This window comes from Cordyceps fumosorosea (genome assembly GCF_001636725.1).
Source record: "Cordyceps fumosorosea ARSEF 2679 chromosome Unknown scaffold_1, whole genome shotgun sequence".
Taxonomy (NCBI): domain Eukaryota; kingdom Fungi; phylum Ascomycota; class Sordariomycetes; order Hypocreales; family Cordycipitaceae; genus Cordyceps; species Cordyceps fumosorosea.
Window position 1 is genome coordinate 1,941,629 of NW_017387301.1, and position 15,046 is coordinate 1,956,674.

Sequence of the window (15,046 nt, forward strand, 5' to 3'; positions counted from 1 at the left end):
GGCATACATGAACAGTCAGTAACATTCTCAACCGTAAAGCGTGATACGAGCAACAGCCAAAAATGTCCCAGACCATCACTTCCGTGAGCCCGGCCCGTACGGCTGCTGCGCCGGCCGTCCTGGAGCTACCGACTCTTGATGCCGGGACTGGCAGACCGGACCACGCCGGCCTCCAAGACGCAGGAACCTTGTCGACTAGCAATCAGCGTAGCGGTTATGGCACGCCGCCGCCTGAGGATGCCCAGCATGTGGTTGAACGATGGAACCATCCTCACAGGAACATTGCCAAGATGGCCTTTGCCTTTGTGGCCTTTTTCGTCGTCGGCATGAACGATGCGGCTATAGGTGTACGTATTGCAAAGCCCGCCGGGAGTCTGGCGTTTTGGTCATGATCAGCTAACTCGACAATTCATCAAATAGCCTTTACTGCCCTATGTAAGTTGATGGCCAACCCATGTCCATCCAGACGAAACGGTCTTCTAATCTCGACGTCAAGCTGGAAGAATACTATGGTCTCGGAAAGACCGTCATGTCCCTCATCTTCCTAACGCCGTTCCTGGGATACTCGGCCGCCGCGCTCGCCAACGCGCATATCCACGTGGCCTTTGGCCAGCGCGGCATCGCCGTCGTCGCTCCGCTCTGCCACATCCTCACCTACGCCGTGCTGGCCTCCCACCCGCCGTACCCGGCGCTCATCGTGGCCAACGCCGTCAGCGGCCTCGCTAACGGGTTGCTGGACGCATGCTTCTGCGCCTGGGTCGGTGCCATGCATAGGGGGAACACCATCCAGGGCTTCCTGCACGCGTGTTACTCCCTCGGCGCGCTCTTCTCGCCCCTCATTGCCACGAGCATTGTCGTCAAGGCCGACCTGCAGTGGTTTAACTTTTACTACGTCATGGCAAGTTTTGTTCCTTTTTCTCCTGTACATCATCTAACTGTCCGGGTTCCTCTTGACAGGTGGGCGTGGCGCTGATCGAGCTCTGTGGGCTCACGTTCGTCTTCTGGGACAAGACGGGCAGCGTGTACCAGGCCGAGCACAGGCGAGAAGATCCCAACGCCACCGGGGCCGGAACGAGAGAAGCTCTCAAATCCCCGGTTACCTGGCTGTGTGCCACGTTTCTCTTCGCCTACATGGGCGTCGAAGGTGCGTGGCCGAGAAGCCAAAATGGCGGTATGCTGACAAGTGCTGCAGTTGGACTGGGAGGCTGGGTAGTTACATTCATGCTGAATGTCCGCAAGGCTTCTGCCTATGCCTCCGGTATTTCAGTGACTGGCTTCTGGACCGGCATGGTCCTCGGCCGTGCTATGCTCGGTTTTGTGACGGAGCGATTCGGCGAGCGCCTCTGTCTGAGCATCTACCTAGCCATCTGCCTCGGCCTGGAGCTTCTATTCTGGCTCGTCCCCCAGTTCATCGTCTCTGCTGTTGCCGTCGCGTTCCTGGGCTTCTTCTTGGGGCCCATGTTCCCGGGCGCGGTCATGCTCACGGCGAAGCTGCTTCCCAGGAGAATCCATGTAAGTGCAATTGGCTTCGCCATGAGCCTAGGAGGCACGGGAAGTGCCATCTTCCCGTTCATCATCGGTGCAGTTGCCTCCAAAAAGGGTCTTGCTGTGTTTCAGCCGATTATTCTGGCGCTTGGTGTAGTCATAGCGCTCGTGTGGCTCAGCTTCCCACGACTCAGGAAGCGAGAGTGAAGCTCCAGGCGGAATCGGGGTTATTGGTCACATTTGTGATGCAGTTGTTGCCAATGGTAAAAAATACTTGAGTTTCCATTTCAGCCTAGATAAGTCCGGATAATTTACATAACAGATGTTACAAAAACAATGCGTGGCATAAACCTCATCACTCGACGTGATTCATGTTGCTGCCGTCAACCCGTACGCCGCCGCCATTCGAGTCCCCAGCAATCTTTGAATGCTCGTCATTTTGAGCAGCAAGCGCCTCGACGTCGATGCCAGCCTCGCGACGAATCTGTTCCATCCTCTCTTCATCCGGCGGCACCCACTTGGTGCTCTTCCAGGGCGTCACGCGCTCTAGGTACATGGTATCGATTTCCTCAATCGTGCGGCCCTGGCCCTCGATGACGAAGAAGTACACAACAAAAGCAGCGACAAAGTTGCAAGCAGCAAAGACATAGCCGTAGCGGTAGTCGATGGCGCCGGTGATGAACGGGGTGAAGAAGCCGATGCAGAAGTTCCAGATCCAGTTGGCGGCCGTGGAGATGGCCATGCCCTTGGCGCGGTACCGCGAGGGGAAGATCTCGGCCTGGATGGTCCAGATCATCGGGCCCCAGGTGGTGGCGAAGCCGAGGATGAAGAGCGCGGCGAAGACGATGAGCACGATGCCGGGCGTCGGCGTGTTTTCCGGGTTTTTGTAGTCCAGGGCGAAGTGGCCGACCGAGGCGAAGATGAGGAAGCAGACGAACATCCATATGGAGCCGGTGATGAGGGACTTTCTGCGGCCGAAGCGCTCGACGATGTAGAGACCGATGAAGGTGACGAGGAAGTTGATGGTGTTGAGGATGATTTGGGTGATGTAGGAGTCGATGTTGACGGACTTGAAGATGCTGACGCCATAATAGAAGAAGACTAATGGCATTGTTAGTTAGCTGTAGATGACAGCGCACTTGGGTAGTAGACTGGAGTTGACTGACAGTTTGCGCCGCTCAGTTGCTGCAGCGATTGGAGGGTGATGCCGAGGAAGAGGCGATACAGCATGCGCGGCGCCTTCCACATTCCGACAAATTCGGCGATGGGACCCTTCATGATCTTGGACTCGGCGTGGAGCTTGCTCTCAATCTCTGCGACCTGCGTGTGAATAACCCAGTGGTTCCTCTGCGCGCCGTGCACGTCACAAATCGTCTGGACGGCCTCCTCCGTCCTCCCCCGCCGGTAGTTGTACCGCGGCGTCTCCGGGAAGAACAGGATACCGACGCCGAGTACGGCCGTCCAGATCCAGCCGAGGCCGATGACGATGCGCCAGCTGCCCGAGTTGTCCATCTGGTGGTGGTAGGTGCCGTAGTTGAAGCACGCGGCCAGAAAGATGCCCATGGTGATGAAGAGCTGGTACGCGCAGACCATGGCGCCGCGGATCCACGCCGGCGCCGTCTCCGCCTGGTACATGGGCACCAACAGGCTGAGCGCGCCGACGCCTAGCCCGGCGACGAACCGCCCGATCATCACCTGGTACCACGCGGTGGACGCGGCGATCTGGATGACGAAGCCGACGGAGGTGATGAGGGACCAGAAGGAGATGGACGGCCGGCGGCCGAAGCGGTCGGCGATGGGCGCGGCGGAGATCGCGCCGATGAGCGTGCCGATGGAGAGGAGCGAGACGATGAGGCCGGAGCGCACGCGGCTGAAGTAGGGCGTGCCGGAGGAGTCGACCTGGCCGAAGCGCTCGAGGAAGTCGGGCATCTCGAGGAAGCCGGAGATCTGACCGGTGTCGTAGCCGAAGCTGGTCGTGGGGTTAGAGCGAGGACTCATATCAAGGGAAGTTGAAGTAAAAGGGGAGGGGGAAGACGTACATTAGACCGCCCATGGAGATGAGGATGCCCATGGACAGCGACTTGCCGGTGACTCGCGGTAGCGGCGAGTAGTCGAGGCCGGACTTGGACGATCGGGCTTCATTTTCGCGACCTTTTTCGGTGTTGGGATTGTGTTCGTCGAATGTGACGGAACCGAATCCCACCATTGTGACGGTGTGTTGTTGCGATGTTGCGAGTTCAACTGGGAATTCGTAGTTGCTTGTTATGTATCGATGACGTCGAGTCGGATTCTAAGGCTACTCCAGTGAGTAGATTAAATCCTGGGGAACGGTGCGTAGAAAATGGGGAATCGGGGGATGGGATGGGAAGCTGGGAACGGGGTGGTATTAAAGCGATTGCAGGCTGCTGGCCAACACACTTTAACTGGATTGCTAAGAATCGACAATGGCGGGCGAATAAGCTCCGAAACCCCAGTGTGGATGCTCGAATTGGGGATTGCCAGTTGCCATGAATTTTTACAGGGCACGAGGCCGGTAGTGAAGAGGTTTGGTTGCACTTTCAATGGCCTTTCCGCGGCGGAACGGCGAAGACGTCATGATATCATACACAATCGCGATGAGGCGCACCAGCGGCAATTAGTCTGAGGGCGGGCAGCCATGACTCGAAAAACGTCGAAACGACGAAAAAAAAAAAAGTTTTACCGTCGCGGCAATGGGCATAATCGGTCCTTTTTTTTCCCTTTTCCTTTTTCTTTTCCTTGGCCCCTTTTTTTCTTTCAACCCGCTGATCCAGGTCCTGCTCTCGGACCGTAGAGTAGGAATAACAGTCTTTTTCCAATGACGTCGGGAGGCCGGGGGCCGGAGGGAGGCGAGGGCTCCACAGCCGCCAGCCATCCCGGGCTGCCGGAAACGACGGCGTCGATCTTTTAGTAGGCACACCACTATAGGAATGAACAAGGCCTTGCTGGTTGGTCTAGCCTTGTCTCGCTTGCGCTGTTCAATTGCCCAGCCTGTGCCATGTACATTGACAATGCCCCAACTCTACACATTGATGCATTCTTATTGATACAGGCATCCGATCTTTACGTAGAGCTTCCTGGAGGATTAAAGTTGATGCTCCGCGGCCATGGACGGCCCAGAGTTTTTTTACGGGCCGCATTGGACGGACGGTAATGGAGCCGGCCATACCGAACCTGCCAATGTCGTCGCCAGCGCCCAACTCCATTTGCCTCCCCCCCCCTCCATTTCCCCGAGTCTTTCGCCGGCCTGCTTACCCAAGTCTCCCAAATCCAGCACTTCCTACGTACTTATTCGGCCCTGTTCACGCGCCGTGTCGCTGGTCACGCGGTGTGCATCCCGCCTGACCACGATACGCGCCACACCTTCCGGTGCAAGCCGCGGATACAAGCCTTGCGTTAGCCCCGTTGCCGAGTAGAACTCAAGGCTCGCGTTGCATAAAGAACAGCTGAGTCAATGGCCGTTGCAACAAGCAGTCACTCACATAGATTCATTCCCAGGCTGATGCAAATGCTGTGGCCTGTAATCACTAGTTATCAACTTCTTTGACTTCAAACCCTTCTATCAGCTCAGATGAAAATAATCTGCCATGGCATCTTTCCCAATGCGCCGTGCCTGTCTATGCTTTGCTCAATATCATATAGATGCTGCAATGCTTCCTCGGCCAGGATTCTCCCTGCTCGCTGCCCAGCCCCGGCCCCTATTCTGCTCCAACCCCTTCTACTCCAACCCCTTCTACTCCAACCCCTTCTGCTCCAACCCCTTCTGCTCTCCCAAGTGTTTTCTTCAAAGCCTAGGAATGTGACCCTCAACTGAGCTCAGGGCCGCCAAATTCACTTCACCCATTCGTTCCAGTGCCAAATGGCTCCTTTGATCTGAGAGCAACGTAATGCACTCAATCACATCCTCTGGCTCCAGCAAGTGCCATCTAGCCAGTGTCACCTTTGTGCTTGGACCAACAGTAACAGTAAAGACGTGATCAGCATCCAACACCGAGCCTGAAACCCCGTTCAGACTGCGAAACATATCTTCGTCCGTAAAGTCATCTCCCGAACAAAGGGCAAATTCAATTCTACCCCCGTCTTTATCACCGTCGTTTCCAACGAGGCCAGGGTTGTGGTAACGACTGATGAGGCGCTTGACAATCTCTCCCTTGTTGATGAAGGTTGGTCGCACCTCAATGTTTGCCTTGCCAGCCATTACCTCCACATCCCACTTCTTGGCCACAGTGTCTTCCACTTCCTGGTGAGCCACTCGCGACATATGCAAGCCTTGCTCAGGGTCAGCAAGCCGGTAATGCCACGTAATAGCGCATCGCTTCCTCTCGATGAATGAGCCTAGCAGCCTTGTTAGTATGACGCGCCGGAGAGATATTCACATTCGCGAGCTCACCTGTGACTTTGTCTGTGTATTTTTGAAAAACATCAATGACTTCGCTTTGCCAGCCCATGTCGAACTTGTCCGCTAAATTGATCCATTCCTGAGACCCGGGGTCTCTCATGAAGCTACCATGCTCGGCCGAGAAGCCGAGTTCAGGAATATGGCCCAAATGCTGGGTGAGGAACTCTTGATCTCTGCCCGAGATGATCCAAACCGAGTTGCGAGTTTCAGAGGCCAAGATTTTGAGAGACTCCAGCAACCTCTCCGACGGTACAGCCGCGCTTGGCTCTCGAACAATGGGCGTAAGTGTTCCGTCATAGTCGAACATGAAAATACGCTTCGAGGCCGCGCGGTATTGAGAAAGTAGTAGGGCACGATCGAGGAGTGGCGTGGCGTGCTGAATAGAGTTGTCACCAAGGACGCTGTGGATTCTCCGAATAAACTTGGTTATCCACGACTGGACGGTTTGCGTCGTGACATGCTCGTATAGTCGGCTCTGCATCGTTGAGCGGGCTTCGTCGGACATGGTTAAAGCGCTGTTAATCTTCTCGGCGACATCGGTAAGGTCCCAAGGGTTGATATGGATAGCGTCGCTAAGACTGGCAGCTGTCCCGCTAAATTCGGAAAGTATGAGCGGACCGTGTCCATCCTTCTGGCAGACAACATATTCGAGACTAGTTGTGTTCATGCCGTCTCTTACTGAGGTAATGAGACCAATGTCGGCCGCTCGAAGCAGCGCAAAGTACTCGTCCTGGTTAATGTACTGGGGGTAGTGCTGTACCGGTGAGAACCCCAGACTTCCATACTGGCCGTTTATCTGCATCACAAGCTCGTTCACGCGTGTTGAAGTCTTGTGCTCTCCATCATCCCTGTCTGCCACTTTATTGGTTGGCGACGTGACCTGAATGAGCACGACCTTCTCCCTCCACTCCGGGTACGCTTCGAGGAAGCGGTCAAATGCCTGGAGTTTCTGGACGACGCCTCGGACACTGTCAAGGCGGTCTCGGCCAACAATGATTTTTTTTCCGGCGTACATCTTCTTGAGGGCGTCATACTTTTCGTCAACAGAGGACGCCCAAGCCAGCTTTTCCACCTTTGCAGCATCGATACCAATCGGAAAGACGCCAACCTGAACCCTACTTCCGTAAGCGTCGACTCCCAGAGTGTCAGAGGGAAAGCCTAATATGCGGGTGCAGCAACTGAGAAAATGGCGCGAGTAGCTGTATGACTGAAACCCGACCAGGTTCGATCCCAGGATGCCTTCCAAAACCTCCTTGCGGCGAGGAAGGCAACGCAGGAACTCACTACTTGGAAAAGGGCAGTGCAAGTAGAAAGATATGTACATGTTGGGCACTGCTTGTCTGAGCATGCTTGGGAGGAGCATGAGGAAGTAGTCGTGAATTATGACAATGTCACCCGGCTTGTAGATTTCGATGATCTTGGCGGCAAACTTTTGATTCATCCGGTAGTAATCAGCCCATTGAATCTTTTCCTTTCGGCCATCACTTGGTTCATGTTGCTTGTAGTGAAACAGGCTGTAGAGGTCGTGATGGGCGTAGCCGCGCCACCGGCCCTGGTCGCGGAGCATGATTCCTTCTGGGGTGATTTCATCTTCGTCGGCGAGCCACACAGGAACAGTTCGAATAGTCTTGTCATTGGCAAGCTGATGCTCGAGACGCTCCTGGTCTGCCTTGGGAAGCCAAAGCCCGTCAAAAGGAGGCGGAGTGGGAAGTTGCGCAACTCCATCGACGGGGACAGGGGCCGAGAGAGGGTTGAGAGAAGAGACACCAACAGTTGTGGCTCTCGGAGATTGGGGTTCGGGTTCGAGAGGTTCGAGGGGAGAGTCGATTTCGCCGGTCCAGGAGACGACGGTATGTTTGAAAGGGTTGGCGGAAGAAGAGAGATAGGCGAACGAGTCGAAGAGAGCAGACTGGCCACCGCGGGGTTTAAGTCCCTGTGAAATGCCTGCGTCAGAGTGTGCAACGACGGAAAAAAGAATCTGAATCTGAGATGGACGCTTCGTCGCAAGCAGGTAGGGGTAGTGGCAGCAGAGGTATTTAGAAGTGACATACCCAGTCACCACCCTTGCGGTAGGTCAGTGCATGAGGAATATTGAAGGCCGCCGATATGATGCTTCCACTGAGGGAAAGCTCCGGGTTGGCTGCCAAGATCTCAGAGAGTGACTCGCGGCGAGCCATGGCGAAGGAGTTGTGGCCGCGAGGTGCTGTGACGTTGGACAATGAGGCAGCCGTTCTGCGATGCGGGGGAGGGGAAGCGAGTCACCACCACTGTTGAGGTATATCGATTGCGAGAGGCACGCTGTACCACAGACTGCTGATCTCCCTACACGTGTGGGGAAGCGACTTTGGAGCTGGAAGTAGCTATCGACAGCGTGTGCAGAGGAGAGGCAAGTCCGGGGTGAGGCAGCAGTGGGAGGAGAGACGGGATGGAGGCGGGTTATTATTGAGTTCACATGGGACCAGGGGATGCAACCAGAGAGATACCTCAGTTTGTATGGCGGCGGCGTGGGTGTGTTGGCGCCCCTCCCGGGTTGAAGCTAAAAAGCCAAGGCGAGGGGTCCGCAGAGCGGGCAACCTGGTGGCTCGTGGCTCGAAGTGCGCTGAAAGACGCCACAACAGTGCTGCAACATCTCAAGGACGTGGGCAGCAAAACGTGCAGAGCCTTCAGTGGCTGGACGTCAGAGCGATGGTGGTGGGTGCCCTTTCTCTTCACTGGTTCAGTGAGCAATTAGTTGGAGACCGTGGCGGTACCAAGGTTGCAGCCCGCCTGGACAATTCAAGGTCTTGCCTGATCTATCTATCCACATGCACCAACTTGCCCTGAGCGGCCGCTAATGCATAAGCTTTCACTCTGATAGGTTCCTGATATATAAGATTCTAAATAATTGGAGCGGGCTTTTGTGAGGTAGAGCTAAATACCTAACTACCTGACAATACAAGTGAGATCTCTCGGTCGGCGTTGAGGACGCAGAGGGTGACATGCTAACAGGAGCAACACGACAAGACGCCAAACGCCTTTCTTCGGCTTTAAAGCTGGCGGTGAACGGCACATCACGAACAGATGCTGGTAACGCAATTTCTAGGCCCCGTTTACTATGGTTTACTCCCCGTCCAACTTATAAAAGTCGCCAGCATGGCCTGCTCTTTTAATGACCGGTGGGACGGTTACTACCCGTCGCGCAGCATCAACACAGTCCGGAACTTTTACCCTTGCAATAACTAGTGATGTCTCTGGCAGTGGTAATATAAGTTACTTTGTACATTTGCGGGATAAACCTCCACGTCTCCGCACTGTAGATGTTTCCAACCTACATATACATGCATGACATTATGCAGCAGGCACCTCTCCAGTGTGCTCGACGACCACCAACCATATGCCGGAGTCAAGGTAACGTTGAGCGCAGTCAGCTCGTCGCGGGACTTTCACAATGCTCTGCGTCAACATGACCCCTGTAGTGTTACAATGGGCGTTCTGTGCTCGGAAACGATGTTTTTCTATTACATCTCATTTGCAGGACCAGGATCGTGAACCACGCCAAATTCGCTGGCTTGTGACAAGTACAAACTCCTAGCAAACCATCAGCGCACGTGACTGCATGTTTGCGGTGACCAACCAGCGGCCGTGTCCGCCCTGTGCCGCATTTTGCAGCTACTGGGAAACCATCGGCTTCACCTCGCTTCAACCTCAACTTCCGGACATCCGCCGACAATCAGCCATCGCCAAAGCACCCTCTTCCTAGAATCGCGCCGCCGTCGCTCGTGCCCATCATGTCGGCATCTCCACAGCCTCCTCCCTCTCCCCACACGACGGCGCACGTATATGCCAGCAATGGGTTAGAAATTTTGCAGGCTGCCAGCGATGCAGCCCAGGCCATCCAAAACTCCGAGGCCTTGCAACATGCCGCTGCGCAAGCCGTCAGCCACCAGGGCGTCGCGCATCTCGCTGCGGCGCCCGAGATGTCCTCGCCGCACATGATGCCTGGCCAGGCCGCCATGATGCGAGATCCCACCATCAATCCCAAGCTCACGCGTTTGCGACGCGCGTGCGACATGTGCAGCATGCGAAAAGTCAAGTGCGACGACTCAAACATCCCCTGCCGGCCCTGTCGCGAGCTCAATGTCGACTGCACCTACAACCGCGAGACAAAACGCCGAGGGCCACCCAACAAGCATGCCGAGGCAGCCAAGGCCGCAAAAAAAGCACGAACCGAAGGCCAGATTCCCGGATTCGCCGCCTCGCCATCGCCTCATGTTGCGGCCAAGACGCTACTGACCATTTCATCAGATACTGTGCTTGATGCCGAGTCGATCGCGCCGATGCCAGTTCTGGAGCTACTTGTGGACGACTTCTTCACCTACATTCACCCGCTCGCCCCGTTTCCTCACGAAACTACATTCCGTCAGTCGTTTGCCAACCGAGAAGATCGTTCGCGACCCGAATTTCTTGGTCTCCTATCCAGCATGATTGGTGCACTGGTCGCATCTTTCCCTCGCTGTGTAAGAGAGCATCTAAAGTCCCAGCATGGCACACATTTATTCCCGAAGGCAGTGGTAATGGTGGATAAGTGCCGCGACATTGCACTTCATACCCGTGGAGCAAGGTGGCCCATCAAGCAACCCAAAACTTTGGACGACGCCATGACTAGCTACTTCCTAGGTCTTGGTGCGGCTTACACCATCCAGTACAATGCCGCTCGCATATTTCTTTCAGAAACCCTCACCCTAATTCGCGAGCTTGGTTTCACGCGGCCCAAGCACCAGGGCGAACAGCCGAGCATTGGACAGGATACCTATTCGAATGAACCTCTCCCGTTCGATCACATCAAGGATCAGATTGGAAAAAGGCTATTTTGGTGCTTGCTTCTTGGTAATAGGTAACTCTTCAAAGTCACCGATGCCGCAATGCAGAAACTGACAATATTCAGGTCATTATTTCAACTCACATCGCACAACGACATGGTCATTGCGCCATCTACCCCCAATCTCCCTTATCCGGCATACCCCGAGAATGTCGACGACATATGTATTCAAGCAAACGAAGTTATCCACCAAGCCGACGGCACTGTTCCTCTCCTCACTGGATTCCGCTTCGCCATTGATATATACACCACCATGAACGGTGTTGTCAGCCTAGAACTCGCCTACGGCATGAGCACGCTACCATGGGCCGATCAGCGCATTCTACTTCGGGACGGCCTTATGGCTGCGAAAAGTATCATCGACAACTTGCCACCGGAACTGCAACTCGGCAGCTCGAGCGCCGAAGCAAACCCGCTAGCAAGCCTAGACGAGTCCGGCCTGCAGTACGTCCCGCCTGTGTGGCCGAATGCGCAACCGTCGCACGACCTCCGCAACGTGATCAAGGCCCAGCCGGTCCGGCGTCGGCAACTGCAGTATGAGATCCAGAAGGCCAACATTTTTGTATCGCAGCTCGCGACGCGCTCCTACTTTGTCGAGCTCTACTTTGACCTGCGCGACGTCCACCTGACGGAGCATCCGGAACCCGACCCCGAGGCGGCCGAGGCGGGCCAGCCGGGCGACGACGTCAAACCAGCAGCGACGGCGCCGCTGCTGCACGACGGCGATGACAAGGAGATTTACGAGCTCATGTCGACGGAGCGCGAGCTCATCGTGCAGAACCTGCTGACCGTGCTGGGCTGTCTCTCGCAGCGCAACCTCGAGCCCAACGGCCGGTCGCTCGTCGAGAAGATCCGGCAGGTGGCGTCGACGCTGCTCAACGACGCGCCGCACCGCAAGGGCCCGCTGGCCGTCAAGTCAGAGGAGGCCCTCTCCCAGCTCATTGACATTCTCGTTAAGCTCGAGAAGACGGGCCCTGCAACGGGCGAGAGCAGGAACAGCACCGCCGCTGCCGCTGAGCCGCTCCTCCACATGATGACGGCCGAGGACGAGGAGGCAGAACTCCGCCACTGGGCGGATCTGAGGGAGTACCAGCTGCGGTTCGCGGCCGCTGGCGGCTTCGCCGGCGCACTGTAAAAACAACACGAGATAGGGAAGGCCGGGCTTTATTAAGCATGGGCTTTGTTTTGTACGCTACAGACGGAGTCGAAAAACAAGAGAAACAAATCTATGCGGCGGTACGGGCGAAACAATGTACTATTTGAGGCTGTTTTTAATGAAGAGTTTAACGGATTACCTGGTCATGACTTGTGCCGTGCTTGTCCTTGCGCAGCAGTGGAAGTAACCATGCAAGCAGCTAATTCGCAACAACCATAATTTACTTCATGTGTTCTTCATTAGAATGGCATTCACCACCTAATAGCGATTAGTACAAATTCCTCGGAGGACGGCAATCATTAAACAATTCTCCTTCAACCTAAAAGGTCAGAGAGAGACTGCATCTCCAAAGAGTCAGGATATTTCATGAATGTTGCTCAGAAAATCAAGTTGAAAGAGGAGAGAACCCGTCGACACAAAACGAACTATTGTCGAAGTCACACTTCCTAAAGAGCACCAGCGCGTCAAAGAGGATTCACGAGGCAGGCAAGCAAAGTCTCGTCCTATAAAAGAAATCTTTGGGTATCAATAGCAACAGCATTACCAGTTCACAGGCAGGACTCCTGGGTTCATTCTCTGCTCTGCTGCGTCCTTCCTTCCGGTATTCATGATTGTGTACTATCATGACGTGAGTCATGGAGACAAGTCTTTATACTTGAAATCATGGCCAAACGCAAAAAGCAACTCCTTATCATCATGATAAGAAGCTCACGTTATTCATACAGCAACACCAAACTTCGTGACCATCAACCAGCTTGAACTGAACTGAAAGGAAAAGAATAAACTCCAACGGTGCATGTCCAAAAAGACAAGAAAAAGGGTAAGAAAATCATAATCGTCGTCATAAATGGATGATGTCACAGTACTCAAGAGTTCAGCACTGAGCCGGGAGCTGGCTGCATCTCCCGTCATCCTAGTAAGCAGTGGCAGTCGAGCTCTCGTTCGTGGCAACAGCGACAAGCGCGTCAAAACGGCTATTCGCGGGATGCTCTTGCGTTTGCTGCGCCGGCGGCTGCTGCTCTCGCGCAGGGAAGCCAGAAAATCCGGTAAAGTTAGGGTGCACCATCTTATCAACCTGAGCGGCTCTGTTGTCTTGCGCCAACTGGCCATCTCTCTGCTGCGCCGCAGGTCCATTGTACCAGCCGTGGCGCTTTGCCTCTCGGGTTGTCGCAAAAGATGGAGCAGACATCGTGTGCTGGTGAAGGGACCGCGATGGGGGAGGACCATAGCGTTCGCGCGGAGGCTCCTCAAAACGAACATGGCTGTGCACCCGCTCGCCTTGGGCTTGGACTGCCTTGTTCACCTCGGTGGCCCAGCTACTAGCATTGTCGTTCGGAGGAGTGCGATGTCCAATATCAAGCCTGTTGATACCCCGTTGGAGACTGGCATCGTACATGTTCAAGTTGCGTCGATCATCCATGGGAATAGAATCCAGCTGTGCATTTGGCATACGGCGTTGGTAGGTCTCTGGATCGACAGCCATCGGTGAATGAGTGCGGCGAGGAGGCGTTGGAGGGCGCTGCGGAAGAGGATCGAACGACTCGATTCCAGGTAGCCGTAAGTTGGACTGTGCACCGGCTGGTGTGGCAATTGGGGGTGGAGGGTTTGGATGAACAGCGGTTTGGGCACTCAGTGGCGGTGGTTGACCGTTCAATACACGATTATCTGGGTGCCAAGTGCGTCTGCGCCAGCCGTCATCTGCACCATTGCTCGACGTGCTATCACGGCGACCCGACCATGCCGAGGCGGGTCCTACAGCGGGCGGAACAGAGCCGTGGTTCGGAGGTGAAAAGGCACCCGCATTTGAGCTGTTCACGAGCGCCGGGCCGAAGGAATGGCGGCCGGGAGGAGGCCCGTGAGACTGGAAGGGAGCAACACCGGATGGCACGCTTAGACGGCGTCCTGAGCTCCTGTGGTCAGGCATATACATGCTTTGAGATCGAGAGTGTGAGTGTGCTGAGGTTGTCGGAGACCCCATGCCAGAGGGCCAGCGAGGACTGCTTTGGGCGGTAGAAAATGTGGCTGACGTTGGAGTACTGAAGTCGCTGGGAGAATGCGGCCTGTAGGAGTAGTTGCTGTCAGCACCACTGCGGTACGACTCGACAGACATTCTCGATCGCGGGTCAGACATGACAAGAGGGGGTGGTCTCCGGCGATCCGCGTGCATAGGCATTCCGTATGATGAGGCCATCGACCCCATTGAGTTGATACTCGATGTCGAGAGCGACTTTGAATGCCCGCGAGGGGGGCCACCAGCGCTACCACTTGTCGACGCCCGGGCCCTGTTGCCGGCCTGCCGAACTCTTTCGGTGCGCATTTGACGCTGGAATCTAGAACCCGTGGCAGCGAGGGAGTCATTGGGAATGTCCTCGTTGACATGTACGGTTTGAGCGTGCTGGCGTAGGTTGTCCAGTCTAGAGAACCGGCGAGAACAGTGACACTGAAAAGGACGTTCTCCGGTATGTTTTCTTCCAGAAGCATTAGTATGGCAATTGAATCCCAAATTTGAATGCATCGAGGGTTGTGAACATACCGAATGTGACGGGCAAGATGTTCACTCCTCGTAAAGCTCAAGTTGCAAGGAGGATAATCGGTGCAGTAGAAGCGTTGTGACTTCTTCTTTTTCGATTTCGTTCCGTCGCCGTTCAAACTTTCGCCGTCGGAAATGGCATTGTCGTCGCCACCTGCTTCGTTATCGGATTCTTCCATATCGACATCCATCGAATCTCTATTCGGCGAGGTCGTGGAAGAAGAGTTAGCATTTTCTATTTGGGATTGCTCGTGCTGTTGGTTATGGATATCGTTGGAGGCGCCAAAGGTGACTCGCGTCGGCGTCTTTCCATCGTCTTTCAGTATGGTATGCCGTGGATGAGGTGCCGTGTTAGGGCGGGGTGTGGCTGGTGACGAAGTCATGGTGTTCGTGTCTTTGTAGTGGTCGGTGAGGTTCAGAGGGTTCACTGGCCGAAAGGCAGCGGCCATCGCATACAGTGGCGATGGCTGTAGGGATTTGGCAGTCACAGGGCGAGGATGAGGCCACGGGCGTAGACTGGCGATGTTGTTGAAGCGAAAGAGTACGGAAGAGATGCAGCTGCGGTGAGGCTGAGGAGCGGGCGCAGTAGTCGCGGGGCGT

At 55.1% G+C, this 15,046-nt stretch overlaps 5 protein-coding genes across 5 annotated transcripts; 2 read left to right on the forward strand and 3 right to left on the reverse strand.

The window, feature by feature from the left end:
- Positions 1-62: 62 nt before the first annotated feature.
- ISF_00630 (Major facilitator superfamily transporter) lies at positions 63-1,692 on the forward strand (the record flags this gene model as incomplete). The annotated part of the gene is made up of 5 exons (XM_018844237.1): positions 63-347; positions 421-435; positions 467-922; positions 958-1,144; positions 1,193-1,692. The coding sequence occupies 5 exons, from the start codon at positions 63-65 to the stop codon at positions 1,690-1,692; spliced, it is 1,443 nt and encodes a 480-aa protein (XP_018708687.1).
- A 148-nt stretch (positions 1,693-1,840) lies between these two features.
- Positions 1,841-3,691, reverse strand: ISF_00631 (siderophore iron transporter mirC; the record flags this gene model as incomplete). The annotated part of the gene is made up of 3 exons (XM_018844238.1): positions 1,841-2,586; positions 2,652-3,454; positions 3,525-3,691. The coding sequence occupies 3 exons, from the start codon at positions 3,689-3,691 to the stop codon at positions 1,841-1,843; spliced, it is 1,716 nt and encodes a 571-aa protein (XP_018708688.1).
- A 1,596-nt stretch (positions 3,692-5,287) lies between these two features.
- ISF_00632 (trehalose-6-phosphate phosphorylase) lies at positions 5,288-8,079 on the reverse strand (the record flags this gene model as incomplete). The annotated part of the gene is made up of 3 exons (XM_018844239.1): positions 5,288-5,838; positions 5,894-7,835; positions 7,954-8,079. 3 exons carry the CDS (start codon positions 8,077-8,079, stop codon positions 5,288-5,290), a joined length of 2,619 nt encoding a protein of 872 aa, XP_018708689.1.
- Positions 8,080-9,669: 1,590 nt separating this feature from the next.
- Positions 9,670-11,895, forward strand: ISF_00633 (Fungal transcriptional regulatory protein; the record flags this gene model as incomplete). Its single annotated transcript, XM_018844240.1, has 2 exons — positions 9,670-10,775; positions 10,827-11,895. The coding sequence occupies 2 exons, from the start codon at positions 9,670-9,672 to the stop codon at positions 11,893-11,895; spliced, it is 2,175 nt and encodes a 724-aa protein (XP_018708690.1).
- Positions 11,896-12,829: 934 nt separating this feature from the next.
- ISF_00634 (C2H2 transcription factor) lies at positions 12,830-14,829 on the reverse strand (the record flags this gene model as incomplete). Its single annotated transcript, XM_018844241.1, has 2 exons — positions 12,830-14,330; positions 14,450-14,829. 2 exons carry the CDS (start codon positions 14,827-14,829, stop codon positions 12,830-12,832), a joined length of 1,881 nt encoding a protein of 626 aa, XP_018708691.1.
- Between the last annotated feature and the right edge of the window lie 217 nt (positions 14,830-15,046).